At 40.9% G+C, this 20,860-nt stretch overlaps 1 protein-coding gene across 3 annotated transcripts in view; it reads left to right on the top strand.

Moving 5' to 3' along the window:
- GPATCH2 (G-patch domain containing 2) overlaps positions 1-20,860 on the top strand; it is a 176,829-nt gene that overhangs the window by 134,769 nt on the left and 21,200 nt on the right. The window contains exon 8 of one of the 3 annotated variants that reach the window (XM_006137344.4): positions 1,558-1,628. The exons of 1 other annotated variant lie outside the window; for it this stretch is intronic. In XM_006137344.4, coding sequence (XP_006137406.1) covers positions 1,558-1,628 — 71 coding nt within the window. Of the gene's footprint in view, positions 1-1,015; positions 1,494-1,557; positions 1,629-20,860 lie in introns of those variants that run through there. One more of the 3 variants, XM_075925204.1, reaches the window with a different exon arrangement.

Here is a 20,860-nt window from a genome sequence, read left to right as displayed (position 1 = left end):
CTTGTTGTTTTTTCCTCCCTTTTGGTGAATCAGGTTGTATACTTTGCACATCGAAGTGTTGCTCTTTTATGATTTCTGAAAGCATACCTCGTCCCTCTGATTTTGGAAGGCATTTCAGCTTCTTAAACCTTGGTGACACAAAGTGTGGATTATATTTGCTATGTTCACTTGTCATGTTGCATGTGATTTCTACTATTCTGTACTGTCTCAGTTTCTCTGGGCACTGCACTACTATCTAGATGGGGATGGGAATTCTGGGTGTGACTCACTGAGGGAGGCTGCTGTGGCCAGTATGTTCACAATGGCCCAGGCTTATGGTAACCTGAGCCTGGGAGTGGGGTGTGACCAAATGACACCTTTTGCCTGGGAAGCTGGACAAAGCAGGAGGCCAGGCTGCCTGCAGGGCTGGGATCCATTGCTGAGTGTTAGTTAGGAAGCAGGGAGGGGGCCCAGGGTCCTGGCTCGGGGCCCCCTTCTCACCAAGATGGACTATACTGACTGCTTCTGGTTCCTGCTTCTAACAAGCCTGTTCTGTGCTGTATCCCTGTGAACCAATAAACCTGCTGTTCTGCCTGCTGGCTGAGAGTCACATCTGGCTGCAGATAGGGGTACAGGGCCCAGTGGCTCCCCACACTCCATGACACTTGGGTCGAATGCTGTAGCTATCTTTAGAAATCTCACATTGGTACCTTCTTCGTGTTTTGTCAGATCTGCAGTGAAAATGTTCTTAAAATGAACAACATGTGCTGGGTCATCATTTGAGACTGCTATAACATGAATACATGGTAAAATGTGGGTAAAACACAGAGCAAGATGCACACAATTCTCCCCCAAAAAGGTGTCACAAATATAATTAATGCATTAATATTTTTAACAAGCATCAGCAGCATGGAAGCGTCTTCTGGGATGGTGGCTGAAGCAAAAGGGCACACAGGTGTTTAGCATATCTGTCACATAAAAATACCTTCAGTGCCTGCTATAAAAGTGCCATGGGAACATCTGTTCTCACTTTCAGGTGACGTACGTAAGACGTGAGCAGCATTATCTCTTGCAAATGTGAACAAACTTGCTTCTCTTAGCAATTGGATGAACAAGAAGTAGGACTGAGTGGACTTCTGAACTCTAAAGTTTACATCATTTTTTTTGAGCGCAGCTATGTAACAATCTACATTTGTAAGCTGCACTTCATAATAGAAATTGAACTATAGAACTTACATGAGGTAAGTTGAAAAATACTGTTTATCATTTTTATAGTTCAAATATTTGTAATAAAAATATAAAGTGAGCACTGTACACTTTGTATTCTGTGTTGCTATTGAAAAGCATTCAAAATATTTAATAAATTTTGGTTGGCACTTTGTTTAGTAGTACTATTAAAACTGTGATTAAGAATGATTAATTGCAGTTAACTCAAAAAAATAATCAACAGCCCTGCTACAGAGTTCTAATAATTTTGGGTTTTAAATTAATGAATATGTAATTATCTTAACTCCATGCTTCGTTTCCAACACGATTGTGAATTTTTGTTTGTTTTTTGGGGGTGTGGTTTGTGTGTAGCTTCAGCTCCTGAGGGATAACCGATCTGAGAGAGGACACAAGAAAAATATTTCAGTAAAAACAGCTAGCAGGTAAGTTAAAGCTGAAAATATACTTGAAAAACACTAGCTTAATTATTACTTCCTATCTCCCAAAATTATATATGGTGATTGACTCCTTCTTTGATGGGCTTTTTTCTGTCTAATTTCATTTTTGAAATCTTTTCTATGTAATTTTAATGTTTTGTTAACATTTGTATATTGGGTTGCATTGGTAATTGTATCAAAGTAACTGATTTAGTTTGATTATAATCATTTTATAAAATGTGTGACCGAGTTCTTAACTTTGCAGTTTAACTTCTACGGGTCAAGCAGCTACTGTGTTACCTTTATATATAATAATAGAGATGTAGCCGTGTTAGTCTAGTCTAGCTGAAACAAAAAAGGACTATGTAGCACTTTAAAGACTAACAAGGTGGTTTATTATGTGATGAGCTTTCGTGGGCCAGACCCACTTCCTCAGATCACATCGTGGAAGAAAATTGGCATGACCATATATATACGTATGTATATCTTTTAATGAAACAGGCAATTGAAAATAGCTTAACATTTGTGTCAATCTTGTAGTATGCTTAGAAATGTCATTTTCCTGTTTTAAAAAACCTCCACCTGATTAAGAAACTTTATGGAAACAAATCTTATCATTGCCCCCTCCCCAAAAAACATAAAAATTCAAACATTGCAGTATTAAACGGTGGCAAAAATCATAATCAGTTCTCCCAGTACATGACTTTATAGTACATAATTTATGGTACATAATCCCCCTGCTTATTCATTATATTATAATAGAAAATTATACAAATGTTTTCTTTGCTATATATAATACCTGTTATTTAAACACAACTTTTATTTTTGTTTATAGTGGTATTATTTGGGAAGAGAAATAAGTTCTTTTGAAAAGTCAATAACATAATAATAGTTTAAAAACTTGGGTAATTATACCACTTTTAAGGAAGAATAGTCACAAGTCCTTCAACTTTTTGTCTCAGTATTAATTACTTGAATATAGCAATTTTTTCATGTTGGTTAATAGCTGGAGTCTGATCATATGAGTATTAAACATGAAAACAGTTAATTTGAATTATGTGCAAGCTCAGGTGATCTTTTCCAAATGTTTGGTTCCACCAGAGAAGCAGAATCTGTTACACTTCATCTTCACACAGTTTATAAGACTCATCTCTTAATGTCTTCCAGAATAAACAAATATTATTTTAAAGGTGTTTGAAAGCAATTTCCTATTGAGCATAGTTCTGAAACATACTTTTGTTTTGAAGAACAGTTTGAAAGAACATTGTCCTCCCTTGACATGAATTCTCCCCGTAACTGCATATTTAGGGTCTGATATTCATTGTCCTGCCACCATCCAAAATTTCAATGATTTAATATTTTACCTTTATAAAAGTTGGTATAAATAATTACAAGAGTTATATGTGCACACCACATTGTAAATACACAGAACATATCCCTTTCAGTGAAATGCAATGGGTTAAGTTTTGCCAGGATAAATAGAGTGGATGGGATTTCCAGGTCGGCAGGACCATCAGAGGGCTCCAACAGCTTGACATAGTTTTAAGTGGTCATACTCCCTGGAAGGTAATTAACCACCTTGCTGCTGCATTTGGAATTCCCAATTCCAACAGTGTGGGTGGAGGGACACCCTTTTTTTTTTCCCCCGTTCAAACTTATGGAAAAATCATCCAGTCAGATGAAGTGCACAAAGTTAATGAAAGGGCATGTTCCAAATTCTACCTTTCTAGTAAATGCTGCATCAGGAATCTTGAAATGAGAACAGTCTCTCTTTCAGATCTTTACACATGTGGCCAGATTCTTTAAAAGGTATACATTAGCAAAGCTCTTCTGAAATCAATGAAATTTTACAAATTTACACAAGTGAAGGTTTTGGCCCATTATTTAACATAATTATAAAACAACTCTAAGTTAGGCTATTGTATTTGAGGTTACTATATGCATATGCAGCTAAGTCTTTTTTTGAATACAAGTGTTCATTCTCACTCCTAATTGTCAAGCACTCTAAGATTGGTTATAACTTACCTTTTGCACATTTTAAATTATTACATTTGATATGCAAGGATATTATAATTCAGATGATTGATCTCCTTTTAAAGGAAATTCATAACAAATTTTAACTGTGACCAATAGAAATGTCTCGTCTTGTGGTTTGTTGCTAAATACAAGAAAAGCAGCAGATGGTAAACATTTCAGTGTTTATAAAATTATTACTCAGCACACTTTAGACTTGCTAGCCAATGCATAGATGTTGGTGCAGCATATGCCACATTAATGGATATTCATTTTCACAGTATTACTGTCTATATATTTGAGAGAGTCTGTTTGTTCAAGAACTTCTTCATGGTAAGAGCTAGGACCACCAAATTCTGTGTATACCTTTCTTTCAGTTATGTTAAGAGGAAGCTAAAGGTTTGGTTTTGCCAGGGAAATGGCATGTGATTAGAATGGGATTACTTCTCATAAACCACACAGAAAAGAAACCGAATCCCCAGGCAGGTGAAATGGGCTGGCTGCAGGGATGCCAGCCCTGAGCCTTCCATCCCCAAGTGCCTTTAGTAAGGGCTGGGAGGGAAGGCTGAAGCTCCCCCTAAATTCATATGGGAACATTTCTGGCTGTTCCCCTTTGTCAGGAGCTACTGGAAAGTGCTGCATTCCTCACTGACTGGGGAGTGCAGGGGGCAGACAAACCTGCACCTGCCCCAGCTGGGGGACATGTATCTTTCTCCCTGGTTCTAACTGCATAAAAGGCACTTTTCACCTGGCTTCATGCTGCTGCAGTGAGAGAGGCCTGGGGTAGTCCTCTCTCCCCTACACAGCCTGCATACTCAACCTCTCATCCCAGCCCCACCCCAGAGTAATGATTTAAATGAAGCATGTACATTTTCATTTTATTTTCCAAAAAAACAAAAAATGAGTTAAGGACCCGAGCAACACTGGATAAATATTCTTGTGATACATAAATAAATATACAAATTTGGGAAGTGATGTTATCTAAATGAATTGTACTCCCATCCCAATTCTGTTTGCCCATGTCAGGTATCCCTGAATGCATTGCAAAGCTGAATGCTTTGGCATTAGAAAATAGGAAGCTTGTCAAAGCAAGATACCTGATTGATATTAGCATTGGTTGGGATGTACCTCTGGGCCGAACTAGTTTGGAATACAATATCCAAAACAGAGATAAGAAAAGTACAGAACAGAAAAACAAGTCCAGGAAATCTTACGACCTTGTGATGACTTACACAAAAGTTTTGTAACCTGTAAAATCATGCTGTGATTGCTGCTATAAAATAGTGTGGGGCCTGAAGACAAGTAAGTGCCCCCCTCCCCCTCATGCCAAGACCCTGTCTCCCCAGCCCCTCACTCATTTCCCTGATGAAACCCCACCCTTCCTACCCCACTCCTGTCCCCTCTCCCCTGGCCAGACTACCCTTACCCTGCTCCTGCCCTATACCCTCAGCCCCTCACTCACTGCCCTGTCGATTCCCCGCACCCTCAGCTCTTCACTCACCGCCTGCTGAGGACCCCCACCCCCAGCCCACTACTGTCCTCAGCCTAGGGTTGCCAGATGGTTTCAACAAAAATACCAGACACACTTGATATTACATCACAATCTACATTACATCTTATTTGGAAAATACCGGACATTTATATTTTCTCATTTATATTTTCCCAATTTGTTTCTGGAACAGAAAGCTCAAATACTGGGCTGTCTGGTTCAAAACTGGACACCTGGCAACCCTACCTCAGCCTGCTCCTGCTTCCCTCCACCCGCACCAGAAACCCTGACCTCAGCTTGCTCCTGCACCCTACCTCCCACCCAGACCTCACACCCCCAGCCCCTCCTGCACCCCCATTCCTAACCCACTCTCTAGCAGCCCTGTACCACACACAGAACCCCTCATTTTTGGCTCTACCCCAGAGCCGGGGGAGCCCACAAAATCCACTAACCCTGGAACACCAGAAGAATTAATCTGTCCTGAGGCCTTGAACCTCAATCTTCCCCCTCCCCTCTGCATGGAGCTGGAGCACCAAGGAAGTGAGATGTTAAGTTTAGGGACCCCCACCTCCTTAGGGTACCTTATCTTGCTTTCTTAATACTGGAGCCAGGTCCATACGTTGGGCAGCAGGTGTTGGCTGCCTAGATGCTGCCTGAGTGGGGGGGACAGGTGGGATGGAACCCACCACCCTGTGCTACCGAGATGAATGTCCTATCCCCTAAGCCAGTGGTCTCCAACCTTTTTACACTCGAGCACTTTTTAAATCTCAGAACAAGCAAAGATCTACTACCCCATCCTTTCCTGGAAGCCCCACTGTCTCCATCACTTGCTATCCCCAGCCCTTATACACTCTACACTGCCACTTTTTTTTCAATTCTTCTGAAGGAAGAGGTTTTTCCAACATTTGGCCTGTCTAGACTGGACCAATTGTCAGAAAAAACCCTTCTTTTGGCAGCCCCTTTATTCCTCGTGGAACGAGGAATACAGGGGTTTCTGAAAGAGCATGTTTGCTCTCCCACTTAAAAAAAAAAAAAAAAAAAAAAAAGAACAAACACATGCCTGGATGCAGAAGAGTTTTTCTGGGATACATCTGGAATCCTGGAAAAACTCCTGCAGTCTAGCTGTACCCTCGCTGGGTTGAGACAGGATGTGTCGGCTCTGGGGTAGGAATGAGGGATTTGGGTGTGGGAAGGGGTGAGAGGCGCAAGCTCTGGAAGGAAATTTGGATGCAGGAGGACGTGGAGAAGGGGATGCTGGCTCGGGGAGGGGGCTCCAGGATGGGGAGTGTTTGGGTCAGATGGAGGGTTGGGCTACTAAGCAAGCCACAGGCTTGTGGATGTGAGGGTGCAGGAATTTGGGTGTGGGAGGGGCTCAGAGCAGGGGGTTCCAGTGTATGATAGGGTCAGGTCTAGGGTCTGCAGTAGTGTTATAATACTGTGGCCATATGGGGACCTGGCCCCAATTGGGGATTTGTTGGCCAGGCTTCATTTTTAAATAAAAGACTATGTCAAACACGAAAAGTTTCTGCATGTCTTTATTTATGAGAGGGGCGGGGAACCTGTTTTGAGTCAGGGATTACTAACACTCAGAAACATCAGTTGGGGCCACACAAAGAAGATGCAAAAAAAAAATCCTCCTCCAAAACCCCCCAAGCCTCACTAATTTGGCCCCAACTATGCTGGTGGGAGCAGGGGACATGGTACTGGGAAAAGGTGTTGGTGGGTGCTGGGGAGGGGACAGGGTTCTGGGGTGGGGGCAGGGTTCTGCAGCAGGGGGCAGGGTGCCAGTGGAAGCAGGAAGTCCCCTGCATCACCTCCTCCCAGGACTCTTCCCCCCATGGAGCAGGAAAGCCCCAGTGGGTGCTTCCTCTGGGGCCAACTCCTCACTCCCACAGAGAAGGGTGCACCTGGGCTGAACACCATGGCCAGCTGGCCGGGCAGCCACTCCTCTTTGCTCCAGCCCAGCTGCACTGTGCTCAGCCCTTGGAGACTGTGCCTCACTCCAGCTGAGCTGAAACAAAGAGGAAGGGCTTTCTGGCCAACAGGAGAGCAGCGCAAACTCCCCGGGCTGAGCACAGGGCAGTTGGGCTGGAGCAAAGAGGAGCGGCTGCCTGGCCAGCTGGCCATGGCACTCAGCCAGGGTGCATGATGCTCCATGTGGGCTGGAGCAGAGGGAAAGCGGTCCAATCAGCTGGAGCGTGGCACAGCCTCCTCCCCCACAGCCAGCTGGCCGGGGTGTTTCAGCCCTCTCAACCCAACAGATCCCACCACAGCTACTCACCTGTATTGCTGCTCCGTGATTAGCTGCTTCGCAAAGAGTGCCAATTCAAAATTAGTTGTGTGCAGGCGCGCAGTCCAGAGAACTAAAGATCGACTCATAGAGCCCCTGCGATTGACCAGTAGATCGCAATCTACTGGTTGGTGACCACGGCCCCAAACCAATACAGAACCCACCCCACCTCTACCTTCAAAGGGTCCCTTATCCTGCTTTCCTAATGCAGGAGCAAGATCCATCCCTGGGGCTGGAGGTTTTTTGGAGGGGGTTGGCGTGTTTTTGGAGGGGATTTTTTTTCCTTCTCACTTGTGTGGTCCCCATCTGATTTTTCTGTGGGTCAGTGGCCCCTGACCTAAAAAATATTCCCCACCCCTGCCGTTAATAAAAACAGTGTTGAAACCTTTCTGAGTTAGACATAATATTTTACTTTATTTAAAATGAAGCCTGGCCAACAATGCCCCGATCGGGGTGCTCAGCCCCCATCTGGCTGGAGCGTCCTGTCACCAGCCCTGATCATGGGGTAGGCACTGTGGTCCAGCCCCATTTGGCTGTGGCATAGGTAGGAGAAGAGGCCACAATCTGGCTATGGCAGACAGAGGGGGGTTGGCTAGCACAGCCAGCAGAGGGCTCAGCCCCCTAGTTTTCTCTTAATACTTTTTATATTTGCTTTGACTTTTCTTACATCTTCTGAATGAGTGACCATAGTTCTGGTCTCAGAATGTGAAAGAAGTAAAAATTACAGATTTACATTGCACTAGGTCAATGAATTGTGGAATAATTTGCTCCAGAACAGTATCAGGCAGGTAAAAAGAGTTAAGCTCATGATCGGTCTGTTGTCTTTTTTTTTTTTTTAAATTCTATGCAGTTGTGTTGATACTTTCTGAAAGGGAGACTATATTGGGTTGATCCTAAAAGACATTATATATATATTAAAATTTAAAAATGAAGAGTTTCAACACTATGTAAATTAAATACAGTGTTGAAGCAAGTAGAGATCTATAAAATCACTAGTGGTATGGAGAAAGTGAATAGGAAAGAGTTATTTACCCCTATACATAACACAAGAACTCCTTACTATTCATGATTTTATAAATCTCTGCCACATTCCCCTTAGCTTTTCTTTTCTTTTCAATTAATTGGCAGCAGATTTAAAACAAACCAAATAAAGTACTTCTTTACACAACACACAGTCAACCTGTGGAACATTTGGCCAGAGGATGCTGTAAATGTCCAGTGTATAATTCAGTTAAGACAAGATTTAAGTTTATGGAATCATCAATAGCTATTAGCCAAGGTGATTATGGACACAACCCCATGTTCCAAGCTCTAAACACCTGAGTGATGGAAGCTGGGATTTGACAACATAGTATTATAAATGGGATTTATGGTATAGTATGTACATATATTGACAGGCTGAAGGAAAAAACAAGACAAGATTAGCTTCTGCTTTTTCCAGATATGATAAAGGAACTTCATTTGTCACTGGTTCCCAGAGAGTGTATGAAATCTGTCTCTTTAAAAACAAAACATTTCTTGGCCCTCAGATCTTCTCCATTACTAATGTAGAAGTACTTCCTTTTAATAAAAAAAAAAAAAAGTGGGCAAGCACTCAGGAGCCTGTGTCTATCTGCTAATCTTTTTCTTTTTTTTTCTGGAAAGTCTGTTTCCTGAAGGCCACAGGAAACAGCACAGTCGAAACAGGTCTCTTCACATCCCTAAAAGAGGGAGGCCTGTGCGGGATGGAAGCAAGGAAAATGGTACAAGAGACACAGTAGGAAGTATACCTGATAAACGTTAATGAGAATAACCCACCAACTGTTGTAACCCACCAAATAGTCTCAGTTCTGTCTAGACTTCTAAATATTTTAGGTCAGTTAGAAAAAAGAATTTGTCACCTACATTTTTGGGAGGACTTTGTGTCATTTTCTCATTTTAGAATCCTCCTTCTCGTGATTAATTTGCACAAAATACTAACAATGTGATCAGAGATTTGAAAACTATATTTTTGCGCTTGAGATGTAAATACTGAGTTGAACCTTATTTTCCATCAGGTCACAAAGAAAATCCCTATTTACATTTTAACAGAACTCATTCAGTTTCATCTGATGATACAGATCACTGTATTTTGTTACACAGATGTGACAAATAGAATTACAGCTGTTCTTTATTTGATCTTCTAAAGAGACAAAGATGTACAAGAATGCTGTCTGCTCCCTTTTTCCCACCATGTCATCTGTTGTTTGAGAAGGAGTCCTAATTTGCAGCAGATACAGAACTATTTGTCGTGTTGCAGGTTTGCCAAAAATAAATGAAACCATTAATTACTACATTTTTTGAGCAGCTGTTAATAGATTGGGATAAGAAAACTGTAGATTAGACTACTGGTTAATTACAAGAACTATAATTGTTTAATGTGGCTTTTGTGGAATGAAATTACTGTACCAGAATATGTGAACTCTGTTTTTAGACACAGTGCAGGAAAATGAACACATGTTTCTAGCAACATCTCAAGGAATTAGTACATTTCATACAATAATATTTCACTTTTGTCATCCTACACATTTGTTCATATTCCCAACAGAAATACATTGAACCGGAATTAAATATAGCTATATTTAAAGTATAAAAATTATACATGTTGCTGTAATTCCAAATACACTACAAATACTGAAAATTGAAAATTAAGGTTGGAGATAAATGGTGTATGTTAAGATAGAAACATCTAAAGCACTCTTAAGAATCTCACCACCTCTTTTAAGACATTATGCAATAACCATCTAATATAGGTTGAACCTCTCCAGTCTGGTGCACACTGGTCTGGCAACATCTGTGGTCCAGCATGATTTTAGTTAACCAGATGTCTACTTAGCCTGGGTGTGGCCAAGTTACAGACCTTTAAAGTTTGAGAGCCAGGACTCGTGGCTGTAATGTTCTGTGCTGTTATGTAGCTCTAATTTACCCCTAAATGTCTTCTAAGAGCCCAGTAAGTAGTGAAAGTGTTGGTAATGCTGCTAGATAATATTGACCTCCAGTGATTTGGCAAATTCTCTGGTTCAGCACCAGTCATGTCCCGAGGGTGTCTGACTAGAGAGGTTCAACCAATTTTATACATAATAGTATTTCTAGTTGCAGATTAAATATGAATGATTTTTTTAAGACATTATATTTTTTCCTCATGGTGTCACCCTAAGAGAATGGTGGCATGTTATGCTATCTATGGCTATCACTCTCTTTGTGGCAGATAGGTCAGAAAAAAAGAAGATTGTAGCCATTTTGCGAGAGAGTAACTTTTCATGGAATTCTCTGTAGCAGAATATTTATTTGTTAGGTACTGCTGTAAGAGACGCTTTCCACTGAATAATAGTAAAAATAAACATTCCCTTTAAAAAAAAAAAAAATCTTGGCCCATGTATAATATTTCAATTATGTAACTATATGGAAACTTTGAACAATGTCTGTGCTTCCATTAAGAAGAGTACATGAGAAGTAAAAGTAGTCTGATACTGGATTCTTAATTTTTAATTAATTGTAACTCCTATAAATTAGTGGCTGTGGTTGGGCACCGAATAAATTTTGTCAGATTTTTACCAAGCAAACATGCTGTCATTTGGGGAAAGAAGCTCTGAACTCATCTTTGTATATAATAAAGTGGTTAAATTCTTGCTGAAAGCATAAAACTCAATTCAGCTTTAACTGTGAATTTACAAGTAGCTCCTCAGTACTTCTAGTCCTTCAGTCATACTTGCCATTTTACAGCTGAGTGCTGAGCAGCTTTGAAAATCTGACACTTAGTCTAAGTAAAACTAACTCTTCTCATCACTATACCTACACTCGAATTTTAGCATGCTAGCTCATTGAGAGCTAATGGGCGTATGTCTCCTTAAGATGTGAATTACACCACCAGTGTAAAGTGTAAATACAACTTTGATGTAATGGAAATTCATGTTAAGAATATTGGCACTTAAGAATCACTGCTTCCTGGTTAAAGCAAAAGGGTTTGTTTGCCTTGGAATTTCTGGAACAGCAGGAGACCAGTATCTTGTAACAACATTCCACTCCAATAACATAATCTCTTTGCTAACAGCATTTTACAGATATTTAAATATGAACCATATTAATCTTTTCTTGGTTGTTACTTAATATAAATCATAATATATTATATTTAGAATTCTGAAATCTAAAATCAGTTGAGTGAACTCTTGATCATAGAGCAGATCTCATTTCTTCAATTTAAAAATTAAATGAGGCTAGATTTTTCTTCATAGCTATCGAATACCCTTTTAAGGACATTTTAAGGATCATTCTTTCAACATGAGCTGTTCCTTACAAATCACTTCTAAGTCTTCTGTCTCAACAGGTTCCGGTATTGTAGACAATGGAATTTCCCATGATGAAAAGTACAAAATGGTACTATTTCTTTGTGAGGAAAGCTACAGTCTTGGAATGATCTATTCTAGTATTGTTAGAAACAGAACTTTTCTTTGCTAGCATTCTTTGTTGACGTGTTTTTACACCAAGATATTGGTTTGGATTTGCCTTTGTCTAATTCATATATTTTTGATCAGTTCCAACTCATGCCCAATTATATTACACTAAATTAACATAATTCAACAGATGTTGATATTTAAATGTTTTCTGGCATTCACATCTTGGACAGCTGTCTTTGAGCTTGGGGAAAAGGCAAACATTTAGAGTTAAATGCTGAACATATGCTTAAATTACTAATTAGAAAGAAGAAAAAACAATGCATTATCCTTTCTGAGGACAGTAAACCTCTATTATGGATTTTTTAAAAGACTCTCAGTTCACAGTTAAAGTCCATTGATCTCTGGGGACTGGGTGCTGTGGTATATATTGTGTCATTGGACTTCATTTCCGTTTTGATTTGCTGAACGTGATGCCGATTAGAGACTTGCTTCATTCAGGTGAACTTGAATTAAGTCTCAGAAGTGCTAGAAAAAGACACTGTGGAGACAAGTGTTACATCACTGACAAGAGATATTAATATTTACTGTTTCATAGTTATATTGCACTAATACTCCATTAAAACAAATGTCACTCTTATGTTTAAAGTTGTGTTCTGAACATATTGGCTTGTTACAAAAGGAGTTTGACATAGAACAATGCTACTATCACATCTGTTTAACATTTAATAAAAAGGGGGAAAGCACAATGTAATGGTCTTCACACCGGTAGCTGCTGCAATCTGTGTTATGTTAGTGATGCCATTCTTGTAACAGAGTGTGAGGGGAAAGCTTCAGAGCTTGTAAAGTGACTAAGTAAATCTAGAGTGAAATTTTTATTTCTCCTGAACAGTATTTGTTGTTTTGGTTTGTGGTTTTTGTTTGGTTTGTTAAGATGTTTTGGAGGGTTTAGTAACAACACCTGGAAAGTACCCTTTCATCCTCATGAGAGTTGGAAATGAATGTTCTGTATTTGTAAATAATATATACAATTAACTGTGTATGTAGTGTGCCAATTTCTTTTTATTGTTAATTAAAAAAGATTGGTATAAACACTTTTGGTAAATTTCACAGACAATCCTAATTAAAGCAGCACTTGCCTAGTCAAGAAGTTGCACATCTTAGTAGTAACAAGTAAGCTCTTTTTAGTTGTTTGTAACTGTGTATGGAGTTTCTGAACACTAGCATGGGAGGCTGCAACCCAGGAATGATTTTTTACTTTAAGATTTAGATAATATAAATACAAAGCAAATAGAGAAAGTATACCCAACTTATGAATTTAACATTGTATCAGTTTTTCTAATTCCATGTGGGTAAGCCATTTGTTCACAATGCTTATTTATTCTTGCTATTTTGGTTTTAAAATACTGATTTTTCACACTGGTTTCTTTGTGCTAGAGATATCTTCAATATTTTTTATGTAGTTTTGCTAATCGTGGCACATTATACCAAATACTTAATTTATGGTAGATTAAAATTGCTGAACTGTGTTTTAAAATATATATTTTGGTCAAACAATATCTGTTTACGACCTTACTTAATACAAATTTACCCAACATACCTTTACATATATATAAAAATGTCCTGCCGGACAAAAGAGTGATGTCATCATGTCACTCTGTGTCCCACAGCCCCTCTCCCCTCAGCCACCTGACCTTCTTCCTCCCTCCATCACTGGGGCCGAAGGCCTGGCCTCCTTGGTGCTGGGGCAGGCAGCAGCCAAGCAGCTACCTAGGTCTCCCCGGAGCTCCAGGGACATGGGGCAGCATCCCTAGTCTCCCTGGAGCTCTGGGGGCAAGGCAGCAGCTACATGGCTTCCCCGGTGCTCCAGGGAGGATCTGGGAGCCACACGCCCTACCCCCTCATTGATGGGGGAGGGCTGCAAGGCCATCCCCCTTGCCACCAGAGGCACAGGCAGGCCTCAGCCCCCCTCCCCAGTGGTTGGGGAGGGGACAAAGAGGCAGGAGTGTGGGGGAGCAAGGGCCAGGATGGCTTCGGCCTCTGGCGGGGAGGGGAAGTACTAGAGTGGCCTCGGACCCTCACCGGCAGCCAGGTGGGGGAAGAGCTGGAGCCAGGGTGGCCTCAGCACCAGGCCCTCCCTGGCAGCTGAGGGGAGAGTGGGTCCGGCTTGGCTTGGCTTCATGCCAATCCCAAAGAAGCAGGGGCAGAGGGAAAGAGCCATGGCGACTTCAGCTTCTGGGGGCAGAAAGTGAAACAACCAGGGCAATCTCAGACCCTGGCCAGGGCGGGGAAGAGCCTGGGCCAGGTTGGTTTTGGTCCCTGGTCCTCTCTAGCCTCTCTCCCCCCACTGGCTGCAAGCTTCAGCCCACCCAATCCCCCAACAACCAGGAGGGGGAGCAAGCTGTGCAGAGAGCTGGGACAGGTCAGGGATGCCACACTTGGGTCTGGCCTAGGGTTCCCAGGTGTCCGATTTTTGCCCAGACTGTCCGTTATTCGGGTTCCCCCTCCGGTTTAAAAAAAAAAAAACACACAAAATACTGGACATGTGAAATGTCCAGTATTTCCTGTTTCCCTTGGACGGAAGTCCGACGGGGACAATTTTCCCTGCCACGTTTGGCGGGGGAGCGAGGAGCGTGGGGCCATTTAAAGGCGCAGCATCATCGTCCCTCCCTTTTTTTCCTCAACAACTTTGGTCCCCCCCTTTCTTTTTCTTAACAGAATTTTTTTCGCGTGTGTGTGTGTGTGTGTGTGTGTGTGTGTGTGTGTGTGTGTGTGTTTTAACGGGGGAGAGGAGGAAGAGAGGTGTTCAGTATTTTTTGTTAAACCATCTGGCAGCCGTAACTTGGCCTCCCCAGCACCTGGGCAGGAGGGAGCTGGAACTGCCTAGCCCCAGAGAGGGGGGTTAGCGAGCATAGAAAGCAGGGGCAGTGCCTCCTAGTATTTTAGAAGAATGTTTGGTTCATTTAAAAATGAGTAGTCCTATAGCAACTTAGAGACTAACAAAAGTATATAGAATAATGAGGTTTTGTGGGTAAAACCTAGTCTAGCTCATCTGATGAAGTGGATTTTACCCACGAGAGCTCATGCTTCTATATATTTGAGTTAGTCGCTAAGGTGCCATGGGAATACTCATTGTTTTTAACATTAGAGATTAGCAGGACTGCCCCTCTGAGACTTTGTTTCATTTAAAATAGTGATAGAAATGTAGCCGTGTTAGTCTGGTGTAGCTGAAACAAAAAACAGGACTATGTAGCACCACGAAAGCTCATCACCTATTAAACCATCTTGTTAGTCTTTAAAGTGCTACATAGTCCTGTTTTTTTTTTTTCATTTAAAAGTGCTTACTGTGTTAAATATAAACACAGGACACAGTAATGTAGAGTTCTCCCAGTTCAGTCTGGCTACTACACATTTCCAATAAGCAAAGCCACTGCATATGAACCACATTCCCCGGAGTCACAGATTCTGATATAAATGATTAGGGATCTTCATAAATATATTTGAGCCCTTAATCAAAATCTCCATCCACATAGTCTTCAAAGTGTGATGCTTCTTACTTCAAACATCATTGTCAGCTTTTACTGGTTCTACTAAAAACTGTGAAATTAAGTATCTAATACCTGTCATTCTGCAGTGAAATAAGTTTTTTGAATGGATGTGGCTGTAGAGGGAAAACCCATGGTCTCATCTATAGCCTGACTAAAAGGAACCAAGTAACCCCCAAAAAGTAATGGTTAGGAAAAGGGGAAACAAATTGCTTGAGAACAAAGCAGCAGTCAGAGTGACATCAATAGAAATTAGCTTGGATCTCTGACAATTCTTGCTGACACTGACTGTTCAAATCACTCTTAGGCACAAATGCTATATAGCTTTTATGACAAACAACAAAATAGATTTCAGACATTGATTTGATCTAAAGTTAGACAAATCTAATTGTAGTGGTTGACATCTATCTAAAGTATTCCTAATAAAATGATACAGAGATGTACTTTTTTAAAGAGAAACTTGCACAACATTACTATCATGTGGGGTACAAATCCTCTGTCTCTACAGAAACAATTTTGATCACTCACATTTGTCTTTGTCTACAGAATCACTGTTCTCCGGCTGTGCACTTACTGATACTGCACATGCAGTATCCTTCTCCTATATGAAATGTGTATATGAATAGGGAGAGAGAAAACTCTAGATCGGGATTTCCCAACCTATTGGTCAGGACCCAAAGATGGGTCACCATTACATTTCAAAAGGGTCACCAAGTGTCTCCCCGGGTGGCTCTGCTCCCTCTCCTCCCCCCATTTTTGAATTGCCTTGGGTCACCAAGTCTTCTTGAATTGTCAAAATGTGTTCCCATCTGGAAAAGGTTGGGAACCGTTACTCTAGTTAATAGATTTCAGTGGGAGACACTGATTAATCCAGGGCTATCAATCACTTGCTATTCAAATGGACACAAGGCAGCCAAAATGTGTGGGACTGAAGGTGCAGCCAGCGATGCCCTTTTGTATCCTAAACCAATTTCAAATGTTTCTTTGCTAAGGAGAGTGATTTAGGACAGTATTTCCCAACTGCTGGGCTACAGCCTACTGCTGGGCTGTGGACCTCTGGCTGCCGAACCGCAGTGGGTCTGAGGGCCAGGGCTGGAGTTCACCGCTCTCACTGCATCTGTTGGGAGAGACGTGCCCACCAGGGGCTCTGGAGCCTGGGCTAGTAGTGGAAGGAGAATATGGGGGCAGGGCTGGGACTGGGGGGTCTATGGGGACGGGGATAATATTGACGGCTGGCACTGGGGGAGGCTCTGGGTGGGTTGGTTGCAGTGGGGCTCTGAAAACAGGAGGTGACACTGGGGTTCTGGTGGGGAGCTCTGAGGGGGAGAGGCTGGCGCTGAGGGTATTGGAAGGGTGGGGGGATTTAGGGGCTAGGGCTGGCACTGGGGGCTCTGAGGGGGGCTTTTGGCAGATTGGTAATGGTTTATTTGCATATTAATCATTTGTATAATAAATATGAAAATAAATTGTGACCAGTCTGCTAAAAGTTTGTGAATGGGTTTGCCGGTCCATGGTATCAAAAAGGGTGGGAATTATTGATTTAGAATATGAGCAGTGCTTGTCACATGCTGGACAACTAGGCTGTGTCTACACTGGCCTCCCTTTCGGAAAAGGGATGCTAATGTAGCACTTTGGAATAGGCAAATCCGTGGGGGATTTAAATATCCCCTGCGGTATTTGGATTAACATGGCTGCCGCTTTTTTCCGGCTTGGAGATAAGCCAGAGAAAAGCGCCAGTCTAGACGTGATTCTCCGGAAAATAAAACCTTTTCCGGAGGATCTCTTATTCCTACTTTCAAGAATAAGATGGTTTATGAATAAGAGATCCTCCAGAAAAGGCTTTATTTTCCGGAGAATCACGTCTAGACTGGCGCTTTTCTCCGGCTTATCTCCAAGCCGGAAAACGGCAGCCATGTTAATGCAAATACCGCGGGGGATATTTAAATCCCCCGCGGATTTGCCTATTCCAAAGTGCTACATTAGCATCCCTTTTCCGAAAGGGAGGCCAGTGTAGACACAGCCCTACAGTTCACACCTTGGAAAGGTGGAAAATGCATGTTCTAACTGTAGTCTTTAGTAGCATGGTAAATTTTATGGGTTTGGGTTTTTTTTTTTTTTTTTCCTTCTCCTTAAATATCTATATAAGGAGCTTTCTTCTACTTTCCACACCTAAGCACTTCCAGATTATGCAGTTTTGAGGAAAGCGTGCTTTAAAATTCGACACTTTATGCCTAAGTTTGAATAAAGACTTTAATTGTCTCACCCATTACAAAGATAGCTTCCCCGGTTATCACCTCTAATATCATTAGCTCACAGACATTTACTCCTCCCCCCCCCCCCCCCCCCATCCCTGTTCTGTTCTGAAATTTGATTTGTCTTTTTCATATGTGTTCATGTTTTTAATTGCATCCTTTGGTATATATGGTTGTGACAATTTTCTTCCACTATTTGATCTGAGGAAGTGGGTCTGGCCCACGAAAGCTCATCACCTAATAAACCATCTTGTTAGTCTTTAAAGTGCTACATAGTCCTGTTTTTTGTTTCAGCATAGCAAAATGGACTACATGCCTGCCTTCCCCTGGGAGTTGCATTCCAGTTGATGATGGAACTGTGGCAATTAGCAGTTTCTAACATGGAAAACTGGACAGTATTTAAATGTATTTTTAGGTATCTTAATATGACCAACTTGTTTTCCACTGGCTGCAAGTAACTGCTTCATCACTTACCTCAGGGCCACAGACCATAATTTGGGCACCTTGCAGCATTAAATTATATCATGTAGGTATTTTAAAGTTTTCTGTCACCTTAGTATCTAAATAAGGTAGTGGGACTGACATAAGTTTGTGATTCAGTTTTTTTATTAAGATTCCAAAAGTTTGGATGTTTATGCAAAGTCACACCTCTCTGTACAATTGCCTGCTGTAATAGGGAACCTATGAACTCACCCTGTACATTCCTTTCAAACTCCTCAATACTCCTTCAATCTCATCTTGAAATTGAACTTGTAGATCACCATCAAGAATGTCTCAAACATGTCACCTAATGACATAATTATATTGTCTATTTTAAGAACTTGTTGTCAAACCATTGCAAGCCTCAAATGAGTTAGTCATCCCATTGTTCTGACTCCAATCACACTCAACTCTTTTGAGATTGAAAATGGACAGAGAATGACATTTCTTCTTAATAATAAAGCTTTCTAGCTTTCTAAAATCCTGACTAGTCAACTCCAGGCTTACTAAAATCTGTTTCTAAAGAGCTTCAGTTAGTAATTTATCAAGGCCATGCACTAGCTACAACATCCAATGATAAAATTGAAGAGTTCTACAGCCATCTGCAGGAACTCAATGATACTGTGCTAGAATAGATGTTAGTTTTTTTTCAGAGAATTTCAGTGCCCAAATGGATGAAAGTTGTTAATCAGAATATAATGGACAGATTGGTGTTGGGTAATATCAGTTCACTATGCTGTGAAAATTAGTTTTAAAGTGTTATTTCAGCATCAGTGTAGCATACAACATAATTGATGTTTTCCAAATCAGCTGCACAGAAATCAATAGATATAAATGTTTTTAAACAAAACATGAAAACTCTTCCACTCTTACCTCTGTCAGCAAGTGCTACTTTCAAATGTCAAGTTATGTCTAAAATGCAAAAATGGGGATTGCCATCGTTTACAGATAATGTGCCAAGTCATAGTGTACAAAATGTGATCTGGTAAATGGATTGACGCTGTGCTACAATTTAAACAGAAGTCCAAATAAACTGTGGGGAAGAAATGAGGTGTGTATGTGTTAACAATTGCAGTTAAAAGTGTAATTATAACACATCAAGAAAAGTAAGTATGTGGATCTCAAAACCTTACATCATGTGAGGAAAGTGAAAACTCCTAAAGCAAGACATCACGGGAGTAAGGTAACAAACAGGGATATTGGAGCAGTGAGTAGACATGTAAAATATTTACTTAAGTAACTGTGTAATGCGAATTGCAATGGTGTTCAAAAGCCCTGAATTGGTATCAAGATCTTAGAAAATCTACTAGCATAATAAAGACAACTGCTACACAAACTTAATTCTCCCAACTTACCTTTGTGAAGTAGCTATGGTATAATTCCCACTCCCAGCGCAGTAGGGATGAAGATTAATTGGTTTTGGAGGAAAGCTGTTTATTTACATGTGGAAATCACCACCTGTCTATTTTTCCAAAGTCCACACAGTAAGTCATAGGTAGAAATAGGATTGGTATTCAGAAGTAGCTGGCCTCTCATGCTCAGTTTACTGTGCTATACTGCTTTTAATGTCTGAAGCAAATACTAAATCTAGAGTGAAATTCTAATTTCAGATGACTGTTAATAGAAAAGGCAGTGAGAACAACTAGGAGCATCTTAAACCCTTAAAAGTAGGGGGGGGAGTAAAAGCAAAAGTCAGTTTTCTTCTTTTTTTAACTTTGTTTTTTACACAAAACAAATACAGATAATCACTTAACAAATCAGGATCTCTCTGAGTGTGTGTGTGTGTGTGTGTGTGTGCGCGCGCGCGCGCTAGTGTATGTGTGTGTGTATATATATATATTTTCACACATACATACACAACACACAAAGTGGAAATGACATATAAAGGTCAGTTTTTTTCTGTACCACTGTCCAGGAAAGTAGGGGCCTCTGTCAAAGAAGGCTTCATGTGAATTGCAATGTCAGTGTGAAACTGAAGCCTTTTTGTACAGAAAAGGGTGGTGCTAATGACCGTAAAGATATGATTAGATCAAACTCTGACTTGTTCTGCTATAGAGGACTTCGAAAGCTGAACGTAATTTTAGATGAAATATCTCATTAAAAATACTTTATTACCAAGAATACAGAGGTGACAGAAAAATAAGAGTTTGTGTAGCAACGGTATGGATGGAATGTGGAATTTAGATGTATTATTTAGACATATCTTGAAAAGATTGTCTAGAGGAAAAAATGGGAATGGAAACTGCCAGAATGAAGGGGGGGGGGGGGGGGGAATGAAAGAAAATTAGATGATACTGAGCAGTGACCAAGCACCTTTACAGCAAATAGCTATGAGCACTAATGACTTGTGTTAGAAATGACTGCTCCCACATTGATGACAACACTTTCCATGGTATAACTTACTTTGTATTAATATACATGATTTTTAGTATGTCATTTCTGTGGTTATAGTAGAACATTACCCCTTTTTCCCTGAAAATACTGTATATCAGAACGAAAAGGGAATAAAATCTGGCAGTAGAGTTTTCCGTTCCTTTTTTGTTTAATATGTTGAGGCGTGATACTAACAACAACAAAAATCTTGGCCTACTAGTGTAAATTCTCACTAATCTGGCTTTTGCAGCCTTTTTACTTCCCTCTGCCACAACTTTGCCGCTGCTGTGACACTTGCAGGCCTGCTCCGCTGTTGTGCAGCTGATGCCCTGTCCATGCTTATATTTTTCTTATTGACAGTGAGTGTTCTTGCCAAACGCCAGGGAC

This window comes from Pelodiscus sinensis, chromosome 3 (assembly GCF_049634645.1).
Source record: "Pelodiscus sinensis isolate JC-2024 chromosome 3, ASM4963464v1, whole genome shotgun sequence".
Classification (NCBI taxonomy): Eukaryota; Metazoa; Chordata; order Testudines; family Trionychidae; genus Pelodiscus; species Pelodiscus sinensis.
Note: the sequence above shows the minus strand (reverse complement) of the source record. Positions and strands in the feature narration are given on the sequence as shown.